Source organism: Pongo pygmaeus, chromosome 3, assembly GCF_028885625.2.
Source record: "Pongo pygmaeus isolate AG05252 chromosome 3, NHGRI_mPonPyg2-v2.0_pri, whole genome shotgun sequence".
NCBI lineage: Eukaryota > Metazoa > Chordata > Mammalia > Primates > Hominidae > Pongo > Pongo pygmaeus.
In genome coordinates, this window is record NC_072376.2 from 38,558,297 (window position 1) to 38,578,525 (window position 20,229).

Consider the following 20,229-nt stretch of genomic DNA (forward strand, 5'->3'; position numbering starts at 1 on the left):
TGCTATAAAATTTAACCAGTTTATTTTTGCATATAAAAACCAAAGTTTGCTTCTCAGATTTTAGAAAATACTATTTCCCTTATTGATCATAATACCTATGTTTTATGAAGTGTATCTGCCAGTTTTTTACAGCTTAATTGATATGTAATTTATAAGCCACAAAATCCACCACTTAAAATTGTGCAATTCAATGGCTTCAATATATTCATAGAATTATGCAATTATCACCACCATGTAATTTTAGAAAAATTTTCATCACTCCCCAGAATAAAAACATCCACACACCACTAAACTACTTTCTGTCTCTACGGATTTATCTATTTGGGATATACAGTATAAATGGAATCATACAATATGTGGCCCCTTGTGACTGGCTTCTTTCACTTAGCATAATCCTTTCAAAGCTCTTCTCATAGTACATGTTGTAGCATGTACTTAATTCCTTTTTATTGATTAATAATACTTTGTTATATGGATTTGCTACATTTTGTTTATCTATTCATCAGTTGATGCACATTTGTGTTGTTCTCACTTTGGGGCTATTATGAATAATGCTATTATGAATGTTGCCATATCCTTCATTTTTGGACATATGCTTTCATTTCTGTTGGGTAGATACTTAGAAGTGAAACTGCTAAGTCAAATGTTCATTCTATGTTTAACATTTTAAGGAACTACCAGACTGTTTTCCAAAATGGTCACACCATTTCAAATTTCTGCCAGCAATGTATGAAGGTTTCAATAGCTCAACATACTCACCAACAATTGTTGTTGTCTTTTTTATTTTAATCATCTTAGTGGGCATGAAGCAGATCTGTGGTTTTGATTTGCATTTCCCTAATGACTAATAATGTTGAATAACTTTGTATAAGCTTATCAGCCATTTATATCTTCCTTGAAGAAATGTCTATTCAAATCATTTTCCCATTTTCAAAGGGTTATTTGTCTTGTTTTGGGGTTGTAAGATTTCTTTATCTATTTTGGATATAAATATTTTATCAGATACATGATTTGCAATTATTTTCTTTCAATCTATGGGTTTTTATTTTCATGATGTCTTTTGAAGCATAAAACTTTTTAATTTTGATGAAGTCCAAGTTGTCTATTTTTTTCTTTTGTCACTTGCGATTTTGTTGTCAGGTCCAATAAATAATTGTCTAAACCAAGGTCAGGAATTCTTAGGCTTTTTCTAAAAATTTTATAGTTTAACTCTTACATTTAGGACTTTGATCCATTTGAGTTAATTTTTGTATATTCTGTGAGGTAGGGGTGCAATTTCATTTTTTGCATGTCCCAACACCAATTGTTGAAAAAAATCTATTCTTTCACCCATTGAATTGTCTTGACAACCATTGAAAATCAGTTGGCCTCAGATGTATGGTTTTATTTCTCAACTCTCAATTCTGTTCCATTGATCTATATATAGTATCCTATGCCAATACCACACTATTTTAGTTGCTGCAGCTTTGTAGTAAGTTTTGAAAATGTGAGTTCTCCAACTTTATTCTTTTGTTTTGGGTATTCTGGTCCCTTAAAATTCCAGTTTAACCATAGTGGCACATTGGTTGAACTAAGTACGGTTGATGAACTAAGGCTGACACATTTTTGTCATGCAAAGTCCACAGTTTACATTGGGGTTCACTCTTGGTGTTGTGCAGTCTATGGGTTTTCACAAATGTATAATGATATGTATTCACCATAGTAATACAGTATTGTATAGAATAGTGACACTGCCCTAAAAATCCTCTGTGCTCTGCCTATTTCTCCTGCTATATCCATAGTTTTGTTATAGTTATATCCATAGTTTTGTTATAGTTATATCCATAGTTTTGTTATAGTTATATCCATAGTTTTGTTATAGTTATATCCATAGTTTTGTTATAGTTATATCCATAGTTTTGTTATAGTTATATCCATAGTTTTGTTATAGTTATATCCATAGTTTTGTTATAGTTATATCCATAGTTTTGTTATAGTTATATCCATAGTTTTGTTATAGTTATATCCATAGTTTTGCCTTTTCCAAAATGTCATATAGCTAGAATCATACAGTATGTGGCCTTTTCAGAATGGCTTCTTTCACTCCGCAATTTGCTGCTACGGTTCCTACATATATTTTCATGGCTTGATAGTTCACTTACTTTTAGTGCTGAATAATATTCCATAGTCTGGATATACCATGGCTTATTTACCCATTCACTTACTAACAAACATCTTGATAATCTTGATTGCCTCCAAGTTTTAGCAATTATGAATAAAGCTGCTATAAACATCTTTGTACAGATTTTTGTGTGGACATAGTTTTCAATTCATTTAAATAAATACCAAGGAATATGACTGCTGGACTGTATGTTTGCAGTATGTTTAGTGTTGTAAGAAACTGCCAAACAATCTTCCAAAGTAGCTGTACCATTTTGGTTTCTCACCAGCAATGAATGAGAGTTCCTGTTGTGCCACATCCTCACTTGCATTTGGTGTTGTCAGTGTTCTGGATTTTGGTCATTCTAATGGGTGTGTAATAGTTGTTGTTTTAATTTACAATTCCCCAATGATATATGATTTTGAACATTTCTTTATCTTTACTTGCCATCTGTATACTTTCTTTGGTGAGGTGTCTGTTCGGGTCTTTTACACATTTTAAAATCAGGTTGTTCATTTTCTATTGCTGGGTTTTAAGAATTCTTTGTATATTTTGGGTAACAATCCTTTATCAAATGTGTTTTTTTGCAAATATTTTCTACCAGTTTGTGGCTTGTCTTATTCTCTTTACAGTTGTCTTTTGCAAAGCAGAAATTTTAAATTTTAATGAAGTCCAGCTTATCAATTATTTCTTTCAGGGACCATGCTCTTAGTGTGATATCTAAAAAGTCATCACCATACCCAAGTTCATCTTAGATTTTCTCCTATATTCTAGAAGCTTTATAGTTCCACATTTTACATTTAGGTTTATGATCCACTTTGAGTTAATTTTTGTAAAGGCTCTGTGTCTAGATTCATTTCTTCCATGTGGATGTCCAGTTGTTCCACCACAACTTTTTGAAAAGACTACTTTTGTTCCACTGTATTGCCTTTACTCATTTGTCAAAGATTAGGCAGGGCACCGTGGCTCAAGCCTGTAATCCCAGCACTTTGGGAGGCTGAGATGGGTGGATCACCTGAGGTCAGGAGTTTGAGATCAGCCTGACCAACATGGTGAAACCCCATCTCTACTAAAAATACAAAAATTGGCTGGCCGTGGTGGTGCGCAACTGCAGTCCCAGCTACTCAGGAGACTGAGCCAGGAGAATCACTTGAAGCTGGGAGGCAGAGGTTGCAGTGAGCCGAGATTGTGCCACTGTACTCCAGCCTGGGTGGCTAAAATCAGTTGACTAAATTTATCTGGGTCTTTTCTATGCTTTCTATTCTGTTTCATTGATCTATTCATCTATTCTTTCATCAGTATCATGTTCTCTGATTACTGTGGCATAAGTCTTAAAGTCAGGTAGTGTCAGTCTTCCAATTTTGTTCTTCTCCTTCAAAACTGTGTTGGGTCTTTTGCCTCTCCACATAAACTTTAGAATCAGTTTGTCAATAGCCACAAAATAATTTGCTTGGATTTTGACTGCATTCAGTCTGTAGATTAAGTTGGGAAAAACTGACATCTTAACAATTCTGAGTTTTCCCATCCATGAACATGGACTATTTCTCCAACAAAGTTTTACAGTTTTCTTCATATAGATCTTGTACATATTTTGTTAGATTTATAGCTATGTATTTCATTTTGGGGATGCTGGTGTAAATGATATTGTGCTTTTAAATTCAAGTTCTACTTGTTTGTTGCTGGTATAGGGGAAACTGATTGACTTTTGTGCATTAACATTGTATCTTGCAAACTTACTATAATGACTTATTAGTTCCAGGAGGGCTTTTTTGTCCATTCCTTCAGATTTCCTACATAGACAATCACATCATGTGCAAACAAAGACAGTTTTTTCCCCCTCCCTTCCCAATTAGTATACCCTTCATTTTCTTTCTGGTCTAATTGCATTAGCTACAACTCTCAGTATGATGCTCAAAAGGAGTGGTAAGAAGGGGACATTCTTGCCTTGTTCTTGATCTTAGTGGGAAAATACTCAAGTTTCTCACCAGCAAGTATGATGCTAGCTGTAGGTTTTTTTGTAGACAGTCTTTATCAAGTTGGGAAGTTTTCCTCTATTCCTAGTTTGTTGAGAGTTTTTATCATGAATCAATGTTAGATTTTGTCAAATGCTTTTTTCTGCATCTATTGGTCTACAAACATAGCTTTTCTTCTTTAGCCTGTTGATGTGATGAATTATATTCATTGTTTTTCCAATGTGGAATCAGCCCTGTATGCCTAGAATAAATCCCACTTGGCTATGGTGTATAATTCTTTCTATATGTTGCTGGATTTGATTTGCTAACATTTTGTTGAGAATTTTTGCATCTATGGTCATGAGAGATATTGGTCTACAGTTTCCTTTTCTTGTAATGTCTTTGTCTTGGTTTGGCATTAGTGTAATGCTGGCCTTATAGAATGAGTGATGAAGTATTCCCTCAGGTTCTATTTTCTGAAAGAGACTATAGAGAATTGGTATAATTTCTTCCTTAAGTGTTTGGTAGAATTCACCAGTGAACCCGTCAGAACCTGGTGCTTTCTCTTTCAGAAAATTATTATTATTATTTTATTTATTTATTTATTTTGAGACCAAATCTTGCTCTTGTCACCCAGGCTGGAGTGCGGTGGCGCAATCTTGGCTCACTGCAACCTCCACCTCCCAGGTTTAAGCGATTCTCCTGCTTCAGCCTCCTGAGTAGCTGCGATTACAGGCGCCTACCACCATGCACGGCTAACTTTTGTATTTTTAGTAGAGGTGGGGTTTCACCATGTTGGCCAGGCTGGTCTCTAACTCCTGACCTCAGGTGACCCGCCCGCCTCAGCCTCCTAAAGTCCTGGGATTACAAGCATGAGCCACTGCACCCAGCCTAGAAAATTATTAATTATTGATCTGATTTTTTAAATAGATACAGGCTATTCATTAGTAATTCATTAGTACAGCTGACAGTAATTTTTGAGTCTTCTCTCTTTTCTTCTTAGCCTAGCTAGAGGCTAGTCAATTTTGCTCTTTTCAAATAACCAACTTTTGGTCTTCTTTCTCTGTTGATTTCCTATTTTCAATTTTATTGATTTCTGCTCTAATTCTTATTATATCTTTTATTTTTCTTACTTTGGATTTAAATTTTCTTTTTCTAGTTTCCTAAAGTGGAAGCTTAGATTATTGATTTTTAGAGCTTTCTTCTTTTCTAAAATATGTATTTGATGCTACAAGTTTCTATCTTTGCCAGGCATGGTGGCTCATGCCTGTAATCCCAGCATGTTGGGAGACTAAGGTGGGAGTATAGCATGAAGCCAGCAGTTTGAGGCTGCAGTGAGGTATAATTATGCCACTGCATTCCCACTCCAGCCCGGGCTTCAGAGCAAGACCACAACTCAAAAAAAAAAAAAAAAAAACTAAACAAAAACAAACAAACAAAAAAATCCCCTCTAAGCACTGCTTTCACCACATCCCATAAATTTTAACAACTGTGTTTTCACTTTATTTAGTTCAAAATATTTTAAATTTCCCTTGAGATTTCTTCTTTGATCCATGTGTTATCTAGAAGTGTGTTGTTTAATCTCTAAGTATTTTGGGATTTTCCAGCAATTTTTCTGTTATTGATTTCTAGTTTAAGTACATAAGGTTTGAGATCAGACATTGTATGGTTTCATTTCTATTTGTTCTTCGTTCTTATTTTTGTCTTCTACATTTTTTTACCTGCCTTTTGTGGTTTTAATTGAGCATTTTAGATTATTCCATTTTCTCTCCTTTTTAGCATATCAATTATACTTTTCTAAAATCCTTTTTTAGTAGTTGCCCTATATTTAGCAATATACATTTACCAAGTCCACTGTCAAATAACACTTTACCGCTTCACAGGTAATGTAAGTACCCTATAATAAAATATTTCCATTTCTTCCCTCCCATTCCTTAAATCGTTATCATTAATTTCCCTTACATATAAGCATATATTTATACATAAGCATGTCATTGAATACATTGTTGCTATTCTTATTCAGACCAAACTGTTACCTGTTAAATCAATTAAATATTAGAAAAAATATTTAATTATACCTTCATGTATTCTTTTCCCAATGCTTTCTTTCTTTATGGATATCTGAGTTTCTGACATATATCATTTTCTTTCTCTCTAAAAAAAAAAAAACTTCTTTTAACTTTTCTTGTTTAAGGCAGGTCTACTGTCAACAAATTTCCTCAATTTTTTTTTTTTTTTTTTTTTTGTCTAAGAAAGTCTTTGCTTCTTCACTTTTTAAAATCTTTGATTTTAATTTAAAAATTAGCTTAATGATAAGTATAATTTAATGTCTATATGTAATACCATGTGTACATCTACATGAACACTGTATGTTTTACCTTGGTTTTATATCAAAGTTTTTACTTAAATCTTTCCCAAGAGAAGAATCACCATCTGTTAGTGACATATTGCAATTAAACTATGAAAAGATTCTGAATTTTTTTTCTATTTTGAAGATACTTTTATTTTTAAGGAGGAATTAGTTTCTCTTCAGATGTTCATTTTTTACTCTGAAAATTTTAATTTTTTTTGGTCTAGACTGGTTTGAAACAGTGACATTATTTTGTGTACTAGGATGTCCTCTTGTTTAGACAGATTTATAGTACTAATTAGAAAGCTGTAACACCCTTATTTCAACTCATTGAGATAATTTAGATTCTTAAAACATAAGGAGAGATAACTTGTTGGAAACATTTTTATGACTTTAGTTAAAAACTGTATAAAAAACATAAAACACTTTTTTTTTTTTTGAGACAGGGTTTCACTCTGTCACCCAGGCTGGAGTGCAGTGGCATGATCATAGCTCACTGCAGCCTTGAATGCCATATGATATCCTCAAAGGATTCTCCTGCCTTAGCCTCAAAGGATTCCCCTGCCTTAGCCTCCCAAGTAGCTGGCACTGTGGGCACATGCCACCATGCCTGGCTAATTTTTATTTTTTATTTTTTTGTAGCAAAGGGGTCTTGCTTTGTTGCCCAGGCCATTCTCAAATTCCTGGGCCCAAGTGAACCTCCCACCTCTGGCCTCCCAAAGTGCTGGGATTATGGGCTTGAGCTGCTACTCCTGGCCATGAAACACATTAAAACATTTTTAAGTCTACATGAAAGAACTGTACCTCCTTCACAGTACAGGATCAACTTCCTCATCATTCTTACACAAAAATATTTCTCAATTCCATTTACTGATATTCAGGGATTTGAATCCTCATATAGTGTTTCTGCAAAAATGTGTGTGTATGTTTTACATTAAAGCATAAATCAGCAGTATTGTTTGAATAACCCCCAAATAGTGTTTACATGAAATACTCTTTTTTTTTTTCAAGTCTTGATCTGATTACTGACCACTACATCCTTGTAGTATCAAAACACTTAGAACTAAAGTAGCTTTACTGTTGAATCAGGAGGAAAATGCATGGCAAGAAGTAGTTCCAATTTGAAAAAAGCAGGTCAAGATACTTTCACCAAAATTAGCCATTTTGAGTTTGGCATCTAATCAGTGAGGAGTGGACTCCTTCACTTGTGAAGGATAATTTTACAGGATACAGAATTCTAGGTTTGTAGGTTTAAAAAAATTCTCAACACTTTAAATATTTTATTCAACTCTCTTCTTCCTTTCATGGTTTCTGAGAATTCAATGTAATTCTTATCTTAGTTCCTCTATACATAATGCCCCCCTCCCCTCAGCTTCTTTCACGATTTTTAAAAAACATTTTATTTTTCAAAGTTTAAATATGATATGCCTAGGTGTGGTTTATTGAGCACTTATCCTGTTTGGAGTTCTCTGAGCTTCCAGGATGTGTGATTTGTTGTCAGACATGAACTTGGGGGAAATTAATCATGAGCATTCTTTATTTCTGTTAGTGTTTTTGATCTCTAGCATTTCTTTTTGAGTCTTTATTAGAATTTCTATCTCTCTGCTTATATTTTCCATCTGCTCTTGCATGTTGTCTACTTTTTCCATTACCTCCAGTAGCACATTCGTCTTAGTTTTTTTTTTTTTTTTAAGTCCTGGTCTGATAATTTCAACACTCCTGCTATATATGACTCTAGTTCTCCTGCTTGTTCAGTCTCTTCAAGCAGTGTTTTTTGCCTTTTAGTATGCCTTGTAATTTTTTGTTGAAATCTGGATGCTATGGTTTGAATGTCCCCTCCAAAGCTCATGTTGAAACTTAATCACCAATGTGGCAATATTGAAAGGTGGGGCCTTTAAGAGGCAAATGGATCCTGTGCGCCCTGCTTTCATGAATGGATTAATTCATTCACAGAGTCATAGATTAATGGGTTAATGAATTAGTGGGTTATCATGGGAGTGAAATTGGTGGCTTTATAAGGAGACCTTAGCTAGAACGTTAGCACACTCAGCCTCCTTGCCGTATGATATCCTGTGCTGCCTCAGGACTCTTCAGAGAGTCCACACCAACAAGAAGGATCTCACCAGATGCACTCCCTTGACCTGGGACTTCCCAGTCTCCATAACTATAAGAAATGAGTTCCTTTTCTTTATAGATTACCAGTTTTATGTATTCTGTCATAAACAATAGGAAACAACTAAGACATCAGACAGGATATACTGGATAAAAGGAATACTTGTAAGTAGGCTTTTAGTGGTATGTGGTAAGGTACAGAATAGGGCAAGTGTTCTATAGTCCTATGATTAGGCCTCAGCCTTTAGTGAGCCTGTGTGGATGGTGAAAGTCACCAGTACTTCCTTTTTTTTTTTTTTTTTTGAGATGGAGTCTAGCTCTGTCACCAGGCTGGAGTGCAGTGGCACAATCTCGGCTCATTGCAACCTCTGCCTCCCAGGTTCAAGCGATTCTCATGCCTCAGTCTCCCGAGTAGCTGGGATTACAGGCATGTGCCACCACACCACACTAATTTTTTTTTTTTTTTTTTTTTTGAGCGGAGTCTTGCCTTGCTCTGTCGCCAGGCTGGAGTGCAGTGGCGCCATCTAGGCTCACTGCAACCTCCCCCTCCTGGGTTCAAGAGATTCCCCTGCCTCAGCCTCCCGAGCAGCTGGGACTACAGGTGCGCACCACCATGCACAGCTAATTTTTTGTATTTTAGTAGAGACGGGGTTCACCATGTTGGCCAGGCTGGTCCTGAACTCCTGACCTCAAGTGAGCACCCCACCTCAACCTCCCCAAGTGCTGAGATTACAGGGGTGAGCCACTGAGCCTGGCCACCAATACTTTTTTTTTTTTTTTTGACGGAGTCTCGCTCTATCGCCCAGGTTGGAGTGCAGTGGCGAGATCTCGGCTCACTGCAAGCTCCATCTCCCGGGTTCACGCCATTCTCCTGCCTCAGCCTCCCGAGTAGCTGGGACTACAGGCGCCCGCCAATACTTCTTAATCTCCCACACTTAAATGGAACAGGATGGTTTATGGAGGCTGAAATTGAGTATTTCCCTTCTCCCAGGTAGTTTAGGCTCTGATAAAACCCCAGCAGACTAGGCTTTGGTAAAAATACTTTCTCCTGAGGGCAGGTCTTGTTAAGAACTGATTGCTCTGGCTATTTTTAAATGGTTACCTTTTCAGCAGAGGAATCTTACAGTAAAAATTTAAGTAATTAACCTAACTGTCAGAGGCTTTTGAACCAGAGTGATTCCATTTTGAGTAAGGGCTAGGAAAATGAGGCTGAGACTTGGTGGGCTGAATTCTCAGAATTTAGGCATTCCTCGCCTCCAGATGTTTACGATTAACGGAACAAATTAATAATGTTTACTAAAACAGACCCAGACTTGGGAGTGTCCAGATATTACGGTATCTGGAGAACAAAGGCATTCCTAATTTTTCTTTAAAGATAATAATATCAATTCTTGCAAAATAATTAAGAAAATTAATCCTTGATCACAAACCCTTGTAGCAGAGCACATCTCCCCATATATACAAGCATTGTACCCTTGGTGGATGCGTCCCTTCTCTTACTTTCAGGAATGTCCTACTCTGTCTGTGGAGTAGCTGTCCTTTCACCACTTTACGTGTTTTAATAAACTTGCTTTTACTCAGCACTGAGAACTCGCCCTGAATTCTTTCTTGAGCGCGATCCAAGAACCCTCTCTTGGGGTATGGATCCGGATCCCTGTCGTAACATAACTGAAAACCCCAGTGCAAAGGCATAGCACCCTACTTAAGAATTTGCAAACATTCATCATTAGTTATTTCAAATCATTGATTAACTTTCTCTAAGCCAATCAGATTCCTACCTGATGTCTCAAAGAAAAGCAAAAGGTAGACTCTTTCAACACTTTCAGACGCTTGGGCAAAAAATGCACTTTCACGCTATAAATAATGCAGCACAAATACTATACAACAGGGCTTTATAGTTGGGGGAAAGCTGCCAGGTCCAAACTCTAAAGGAAAACTATTGGGGCTCATTTTTCCTGCCCATGTTAGCTAGCACATTTTGTTGAAATTGAAAAAAAAAAAAAAAAGATTTTGGTAAAACTGAAAAAAAAAGCACCAACAACCCTACCTTGAAATAAACTACTGTACCTCTTATGCCTCATCCCTTCTACCCCAGAAACCTGGAAGAAAAAAAGATATACCCGAGCTTATCCAACCCCTCTTTGCGTGGACTGCATAGGAGTATTTGGCCCATCCTGCCTCCTTTAATCCAACATTCTGCGTCTTTTTTCCTTCAGCTTCTCGGCGCCCCCTTTGGCCACCACTGACATCTTAGTCATCGCGGTCCAAAATTTACGCACGCGCCTTTGAGAGCTCACAGAGTCCGTCTCTCCCGGACGAAACTCATCCAATCAGAGCCAGCCAGGAAGCCGAGGCCCAGCAAGTCCTCGCGACGCCCAACTTCCCGGGGTTAGCGTCTCTGATGTCATGTGATTCCACCCTCAGCCTCTCGCCCACCCTCGCAGAGGGCGGTGCGCTTGGCCAGGCCCCGCGAGGCACCGCCTTTCAATTAACACTCGCTGATTGGTCGCTGCTCGCGCGGTCTCCTGGGTGACGGGAACGCGGTAGCCTGCTTGGTGGAGACTGGGTGCGCCTGCGTACTTCATAGTTCGCGTAGCGGCTCGAGCCTGGAGATGAAGGTAAATAACTTACAAATCCCCGGGGTGGGGCGGGAAAACGCGGCTACTGGCCCTTGGTCGCTTTTAAAAGAGGATATCTGTCCCTGTCCCTTCTGAGTTCGTTGGAAATGAGGAAGAGAGGGGGTGACCAGAGAGGGCGGGGGCGAAGTTGAAGGGACGAGGGAAAGGAAAGAAAATAGGAGGAGAGGAGAGGGCGGAGAGAGAGGCCTCTCGTTTTGGGGACTACAGACTCCGTAGAAGCGGTGCAGAAAGTGGGAACCCCTCCCTGGCCGAAATGAGCGGACTGGATCTAAAGATACCCCAGCTTCGCACGCGGAAAGAACTGGTCGAGTTAACGCGTTTGGAGGGTCGCGGTGAAGTTGACTGGGTCCGGTGTCACGAGCTACCTCATTTCTTGGGGCTAAGCCTCTGGCAAGCCGCGCAGCTGCCCAGCGCCTTGAAAAGAATAAAAAGCCTCCTAAAGAATAACCTCAAAATGTATTACCTGTGACCAGTCCAATCACCTGCTAGCGAGTGTACATTATTGACGGGAAATCTGCACCCGAACACTCAGGTCTCAACGCTCATGTGCCTCATCCTCTACACGCACGGTTTCTAGGCTTGGGCTTCTTGTTCACCCCACATTCTGATTTATCAGAGCAGTCCCCCCTTGCTCTGCTCTGGCAAAGAAATGGAAGACTTTTTTTTTTTTTTTTTTTTTTTTTTTTTTTACAGAGTCTCGCTCTGTTACCCAGGCTGGAGTGCAGTGGCGCAATCTCTGCTCCCTGCAACCTCCACCTCCTGGGTTCAAGCGATTCTCCTGCCTCAGCCTCCCGAGTAGCTGGGACTACAGGCGCGTGCCACCACCACGCCCAGCTAATTTTTTGTATTTTTAATGGAGATGGGGTTTCACCGCGTTAGCCAGGATGCTGTCACTCTCCTGACCTCGTGATCCCCCGACCTTGGGCTCCCAAAGTGCTGGGATTACAGGCGTGAGCCACCGTGCCCGGCCGGAAGGCTCAATTTTAAAATTATTTTAGATGTCCTCATGCTTCTTCGTGGCTATTAGTGTGGAAATTGGAATTGACGGACCAGTAATCATAACTCCCGTTTTTATTTCTAAAGCTCTTTATAATTTATGAAATATTAGAAGTGAAGAGTTATTATTCATGATTTACAGTTGAGAATTTTTTGCTGGAGGCAATTTAAGCGACTTACTTAAAGCCCTACAGCTAATAAGCGACAAACAAAATTTAAATCTTGGTTTTTTGGTTGTGAAACTAGCAGTTTTTCCTCTGCACGGTATGTGGAGCATCTATAGAGCTCCACTGAAGAAAAATAATATGAGATCACAGCTAGAGGCAAGTCAGCCATTGAAGGTAATGAAATTCAAGTTTAAGTACTTCTCACTTGCATGAAGGAGTTCCAGGGTGAAATGGTCACAAAATTGCAAAAGTAAGATGCTTTTAAGTATTCTTTCTTCATGAGTTTCTTTGTGCTCTATAAAACTTTTATGTCCCATGATCATAACCCACCTCTACTTTCAATAGAGGGGAATTTCTTCTTTAGCATGTAAAATGCTCATTGGGACAGGGTGCGGTGGCTCACGCCTGTAATCCCAGCACTTTGGGATGCCGAGGCAGGTGGATCACTTGAGGTCAGGAGTTCGACACCAGCCTGGCCAACATGGTGAAACCCTGTCTCTACCAAAAATATTTTAAAAATTAGCCGGGCGTGGTGGCGTGTGCCTGTAATCCCAGCTATTCGGGAGGCTGAGGCAGGAGAATCGCTTGAACCCAGGAGGTGGAGGTTGCAGTGAGCCAAGATCGCCCCACTGCACTCCAGAGCCTGGGCGACAGAGCAAGATGCTGTCTAAAAAATAAAATAAAAATAAAAAACCTCATTGCTTTGTGTTTGTTTGGTTAGTTGTTAATTTATTTATTTTGAGACGAAGTCTTGCTCTGTCACCCAGGCTGGAGTGCAGTGGCACTATCTCGGCTCACTGCAACCTCCACCTCCCGGGTTCAAGGGATTCTCGTGCCTCAGCCTCCCAAGTAGATGGGATTACAGGCGCGCGCCACCATGCCCAGCTCATTTTTTGGTATTTTTAGTAGAGAGGAGATTTCGCCATGTTGGCCAGGCGGTGTTTAATTTTGAGCATTGTAAGAGTTTTGTGTTGCCGCACAGACTAAGTCCCGTGTAATAGTATCTAAATTTCATATGCCTAGAAATGGGCATCATTATTTAATCTATAATTTAACCTAATATTGAAATTTAAATTTTTTCACCGAAACTCTATTCCTAAATGTTCTAGATCAACACTGTCTGATATAAATGTACTGTGAGCTAATGTAATTTCATATTTTATTGACCATTAAAATTTTTTAAGAAAACAGGTAAAATTTATTTTAATAATATATTTTATCTTACCCAGTATATCAAAAATGTTATTTCAACATGTAATCAATAAAAAAATTAACAATGAGATAGTTTACATTCTTTTTCCAGTTGTTGAAGTCTGATCTACATTTTATATTTACAGCACAGCTAGGTTGGGATTACTTATATTCCAAGTCCTCAATAGCTACATGTGGTTTGTAGCCTCCATATTGGACATCACGTTTCTTGATTGTTTCAAGGAAAAGAAAGAGTTTTCAGTTGATAACACTATTCACCCAGTAGCCAAGTTAAACACTTAATGATGATGTAAATATAACTAATGAAACTAATAAAAGAAAATAATGTTGAAAGGAGTAAAGACATTTTGTGTTTTTATCATGTTTAAGACAGCAATTTTTGTTCAGTTTAATCACCAGGAATCCGTGCCACAGATAATTAACTGAATTCAGGCTTCAATTATTTCAGTCTTTAACATCTACAAAACACTAGAATTATACATTTTTGTAAAATTAACATTCAGAAACATTAAAAAGCCAAAAAAATTTAAAATAAAAGCTCTTCTATATCTTGAGATCTGTAATTTACCAAGCAGTTGTGTATGTTTAGTTGGTTGGTTGATTTTGTTTTACTTCTTTTGTTGTTAACTTCTAGATAAGCTCTAACATAAACCTCACTATCCTGAATCCTATGAAAACATGGTTCTCATGACCATGTTTTGATGTATTTTCTGATCAACACTTGATTGTTATGTTTTGAAAATATTAAAAATTGTGTTTATTTTTTAGCGTATTTTCTCACTGCTAGAAAAGACTTGGCTTGGCGCACCAATACAGTTTGCCTGGCAAAAAACATCAGGAAACTACCTTGCAGTAACAGGGTAAGAAACTGATGAATGTTTTAAGCAGTGGTTGTATGCCCGTGTAACCACACCATCTACTCAGTAGAAGTTTTTTTTGTTTTTTTTTTTTTAGACGGAGTCTAGCTTTGTTGCCCAGGATGGAGTGCAGTGGCACAATCTCAGCTTGCTGCAACCTCCGCCTCCCAGGTTCAAGTGAACCTGGCCTCAGTAAAAGTTTTTGTCTAACAGTTATATGGTAGGAAAAGGAATATATTCATTTCCATTAACATGAAAGTTCATAGAACCATTTCCCTGGTAATAACTTTTTATACAAATTATGAAACTATCAGGAGAAAACACTGAAATCACTTGGATGGCAGCTTTATATACATAGATAAATGAAAGAAACATTTAGGCCAGGTGCAGTGGCTCATGCCAATAATCCCAACACTTTGGGAGGCCAAGGCAGGCAGATCACTTGAGGCCAGCAGTTTGAGACCAGCCTGGCCAACATGGTGAAACGCCATCTCTACAAAAATACAAAAATTAGCCAGGTGTGGTGGCAGGCATCTGTAATCCCAGCTACTTAGGAGGCTGACGCAGGAGAATCACTTGAACCTGGGAGGTGGAGGTTGCAGTGAGCCAAGATCGCACCACTGCCCTCTAGCCTGGGCAACAGAGGGAGACTCTGTCTCAAAAAAAAAAAAAAAAAAAAAAGTAAATCATATCTTTATGTTCTGATTGCTTTCAGAGCTGATTATATTGTGAAAATCTTTGATCGCCATGGTCAAAAAAGAAGTGAAATTAACTTACCTGGGTAAGTACAGAAGTAGATTTTAAAAAACCTGTCAAGCTTTGTTGCCTAAAAGATAAAAAAATACTGCCTTAAAATTGTAATCAAATAGAATCTTTTGCTTCTTCCATTTGCAAAGGGATTTGTTTTTTTAGCCATAAGTAGTTATGAAATATGTAGAGATATAGCATGAATTAGAGTTTCTATCTATAAACACCCATATACTCACAGAGAAGCCTTACGGCAGAATTGTAAATCAGACCGTGTGAATGAATTAGAGTCCACACGAAAGAATTCTTTTAAATTATAAACAAGTCTTAGTGTTTGTATAGGCAGATAAGATAAACCTGTATCTACTTTAGTTTTCCATCTCTAATAAATTGTTGGAAAATAGTGACTTTCCACATAACTTTGTAAAGGGTGAAGGGTTTATCCATTTTCAGGAAATCATTCTACATTATACTAAGCATAATTGAAGCATTTTTAATGATTCAGTGTAATCACTACCTATATTAGTTATTCTACTGATGGTCTCAGTGGTTATTAAGATGTATAAAGGCTGTGTGTGGTGGCTCATGCCTGTAATCCCAGCACTTTGGGAGCCCGAGGCAGGTGGATCATGAGATCAGGAGATGGAGACCATCCTGGCTAACACAGTCAAACCTCATCTCTACTAAAACTACAAAAAAGTAGCTGGGGGTGGTGGCATGCGCCTGTAGTCCCAGCTACTTGGGAGGCTGAGGCAGGAGAATCGCTTGAACCCGGAAGATGGAGGTTGCAGTGAGCCAAGATTGTGCTACTACTGTACTCCAGCCTGGGTGACAGAACGAGACTCTGTCTCAAAAAAAAAAAAAAAAAAAAAAAGATGTATAGAGTCCCTCACCTAAACTGACTTATGCTGCTGTGCTTTTAAAATTCATGTTTCTTTCTGTAGTTTATTGACCATTTTTGAAAATCAGGTTTTACTTCTCTTGGTCTCTAACAGCCTTTCCTACCTCCTGCCCTGCCCCACCCACCTAATGCTATCATTTTGGCATTTTCTGTTAACTCTCTTAATTGTGGCTTCTGGTTTCTGTATTCCTGGAAACAGATCAAAGAAGCTATAATTATATGTGAAATGAAAGAAGGCACTCAGTAAAAATTGTCTTGGAGTAAATTGTGTGAGCTTTATTGTGTGATCTGTGTGACATCTATTTCCGTTACATAATGGTCTCATTGCTTCTGGATTGTTTTGCTGTATTCATAATAGTGGAATTTGACTGACAGAGGATCCCCAGATAAGGAAAATGCTGTTAAATACACAATCTTTAATTAGCAGATGATTTTTTCAATAATTTGAAAGCTTCCCTCTTCCATACTCCCCAAATCTCTGAATATATTTTAGAAAATGAAGATCCTAAAACATATTTCAACATTTTGAAAAATAAAATAATTGAAGTAATTCCCAACTGTCTTAAATATAAATCAAAGTATGGGTTATTTAATACCCAAGAATGAAAAATAACATCAGAGAAGAAGAGATAAATATTTTTGTTAAGGATTTAAGAAATTGTAAAGTTTTTAATAATACACATTTAGTTATTCAATACCAAGATGAAAAATATATGTAATACCAAGATGAAAAATATATTTAATACCAAGATGAAAAATAACATCAGAGAAGAAAAGGTAAATATTTTTATTAAGGATTTAAGAAATTGTAAAGTTTTTTATAATACACATTTTGGAATAATAGCAAGAATCGTGTTAAATAGACCATTTCCTATTTATAACTATGTTGTTACCTTAATCAAATTACTGTCCTTATTTTCCATCAAGATATAAAATGAAAATAATGACCTGGCACAGGGGCTCACACCTGTAATCCCAGTACTTTAGGAGACTGAGGCAGAGGATCGCTTAAGCCCTGGAATTCGAGGTTATAGTGAACTATAATCATTTGAGCCCAGGAGTGTGAGGTTAGAGCCAAGTATAATTGTACCACTGCACTCCAGCCGGGGCAGCAGAGCCAGACCTTGTCTCAAAAAAAAAAAAAGAAAAGAAAAGAACATTTCTTATTCACCACTTTAGAATTCTATCTTTCCCTTTTTTACAATCCTATATCTACCCAATCACTCAACTTATCTAGCTATAACTTTGCTGCTTTTCTTTTTTTGAAACAGGGTCTCTCTGTGTCTCCCAAGCTGGAGTGCAGTGGCACAAACATGGCTCACTGCAGCCTTGACCTCCCGGGCTCAAGTAATCTTCCCACTTCAGCCTCCTGAGTAGCTGAGTAGCATATGCATGCCACCAGGCCCAGCTCATTTTTTTTTTCTTTTTTTTTTTTTGGTAGAGATGGGACCTTGCCACGTTGCTCAGGCTGGAGTGCAGTGGCGCGATCTTGGCTCACTGCAACCTCTGCCTCCCAGGTTCAAGCGATTCTCCTGCCTCAGCCTCCCAAGTAGCTGGGATTACAGGCATGCACCACCATGCCTAGCTGATTTTTGTATTTTTTAGTAGAGACGGGGTTTCTCCATGTTGGTCAGGCTGGTCCTGAACTCCTGACCTCAGGTGATCCGCCTGCCTCCGCCTCCCAAAGTGCTGGGATTATAGGCGTAAGCCACTGCGCCCAGCCACTTTGTTTCTTATCAATACCTTCTTTTCCTCTCTATCAATCTAAAATAATCTTTCAAAAGTTGATCATACAAATTATGTCTCGATTCCAGATGTGATTCATTTGTAAAGGTGCGTGGTGAGTTTGTTTTATCAAAAGGCAGGGTTCTTTATAGGATTTAAGAAAATCTGCTAACTTAAGTATAATTATATTTAATGTAGTATATGAAAATGGTATTAAAAGTAAAATTTTAAATTTTACCATCCCCTCAACCACAGCAAAAAATTGAAGTTAATATTACCCATGCAGTGAATAATGAGTTGTATTTCTCACTTTAGAGAGTTTATTATCTGTTCAAAATAGATTGAATAATCTTGTTATAGACAAAAATCACAAATAGTGATTTTACTTTAAAAAAATGTGTAGTGATATTTTGCTCTCTTTTTTAAAAGTAACTGTGTTGCCATGGATTGGGATAAAGATGGAGACGTCCTAGCAGTGATTGCTGAGAAATCTAGCTGCATTTATCTTTGGGATGCCAACACAAATAAGACCAGCCAGTTAGACAATGGCATGAGGTAAGATAACTTTTTAATTTTTTAAAGCTTCACTTAGAAACATAAATATTTGTAGGTTTGGTGCTAACAATTCTTTACTACTTTCATTTTAAAGATTCCTCAATGAGTTATTTTCTTAGAAAAGGATTATTTTAATTATTGTTACCCAATTAGAATGAAATTGTTATAACTGTGAAATATAAATAGCTTCTTAAAAAGTTGCTTTCAGTGGAACAGACTAAGAAGTGCAGAGATGAGACAAAATATATATGGGAAAATCCAGAGATGGGCTTGACTATAGGCATGGCTGGATCTAGGAGTTATAATGGTGCAGTCAAGACTTTTTCTCCATCTCTCAGCTCCTCTTTTCTCTATATTGACTTCATTCTAAATCAGATTCTCACCCACGACTACTGGTAGCTATCAGTGTTTATCATTCTTCACAGCAAGTCATGCCAGAGAAAAGAGCATGTGCCTTGACATCACCAGAGCCCATTCAGTTCCTCAAAAGGTCTCTGAGTGGAGTAGGCAGGGCCATGGATTGGTACTCCCACCAAGCGAAAGGAAGGGCGAAAGGCAGGGCAGTTCCCAAATGGAAAAAATCGTGGGCAGATAGAATAAATGACAGATATCTGCTAAAATAGAAAGCAATTTCCGATATGGAAAAGAAAAACTTGTCAGCATTTCCAACTAAAACTTTGCCATTTTGACCTTGGACAAGTTGCTTAACCCCTCTCCAAGCCTCAATTTCTTCGTCTGTATGACATGGGTATAACATGCTTCATGGCTTCATGTACCCCTCATGTGGGGAGGAAGAGATCATATACATGCTATGAGACCAGACCATAAGTTTTCAAGTTATTTACTAAGGAATAACTGAACCCAGAGAAAGCAAGGCAGTCACGTAGCGCAGGACCAGATAAAACCTAGTGAGTGCAGTGCCTTTGACCCTCCAAAGTGACTGTTGAGGCAAGTAGCTGCAGAAGATACTGTCTACCAATGTAAAGTCTTCCTGAGTCTAAGAACCTTCATTTCTTGCTCTGTCCTCTTACACTTTGGGTTTATTTCACTTTTCAGAAAGATTTTATATACTCTCTGTGCTTCCATTCAAGGGAATGTTTAATAAACTTCAAGTACTGGTTCTTGAGCCAAATTCAGCAACAGTAAGGCCATGTTCTCACTCAGAGAAAAGTGCATAATTAATCCCCTGGTGTTTCTAACTGGTCTATCTCTGCCTCCAGCTCTGTATCTTCCCACAGTGTCTGTTTCTCCACATCATCTCAGGATTGTTGTGATGTTTAAATATATGTCATGGCCAGGCATAAAATTAAGACCCAAGTAAATGGTAGATGTTATCGTAATTGTCATTAAAATAAAATTAAGGTTGCTTTACTGTTGATGTTTATATTTAATGTCTAAAGGACTTTTGTATATACAAAAGCATACCCACTATTGTTTGTTCTTTATTCAAAGGCCAATCTGTTACACTAGCTAGTTATTAAACAAAACTTTGAATATCAATTTTTCTTAAGTGTTTTTATTTAAGAAGGTCCTGTTGTACATGCCACCTTGCTTCCTCTGGGTTAAGTTATTCCTTAGTAAATAAATGCTGTTAAGCAATTTAGGTTTTATAAAATTTATCTGAAGTGAGTCTTTTGAGCACTTCAGACACCTTAAATAGTACCCAAAACCTATCCAAATGTAATTATCACAAAACTTACTGTGGTGCCACTTAACTAAAAATATATTAATTCGATGAGCTGAATTAATTTATTTTTGCTATATATGCATTTATACTCTTTTGGGATTATAGCAGTTTTACTCTGCTCCTGCCTAGGCCTAACAGAAGTAGTTATTTAATTATGTAACTGGGATATAGCCATTTTTTTCCAGAGAA

The 20,229-nt window shown here is 37.7% G+C and overlaps 1 protein-coding gene across 2 annotated transcripts in view; it reads left to right on the forward strand.

The window, feature by feature from the left end:
* The first annotated feature begins 11,075 nt into the window (after positions 1-11,075).
* Positions 11,076-20,229, forward strand: part of WDR19 (WD repeat domain 19) — a 111,708-nt gene continuing 102,554 nt past the window's right edge. The window contains exons 1-4 of one of the 2 annotated variants that reach the window (XM_054486770.2): positions 11,076-11,172; positions 14,337-14,428; positions 15,141-15,206; positions 18,228-18,353. In XM_054486770.2, coding sequence (XP_054342745.1) covers positions 11,167-11,172; positions 14,337-14,428; positions 15,141-15,206; positions 18,228-18,353 — 290 coding nt within the window. In that variant the 5' untranslated portion in view covers positions 11,076-11,166. Of the gene's footprint in view, positions 11,173-14,336; positions 14,429-15,140; positions 15,207-18,226; positions 18,354-20,229 lie in introns of those variants that run through there. The other variant, XM_063664474.1, reaches the window with a different exon arrangement.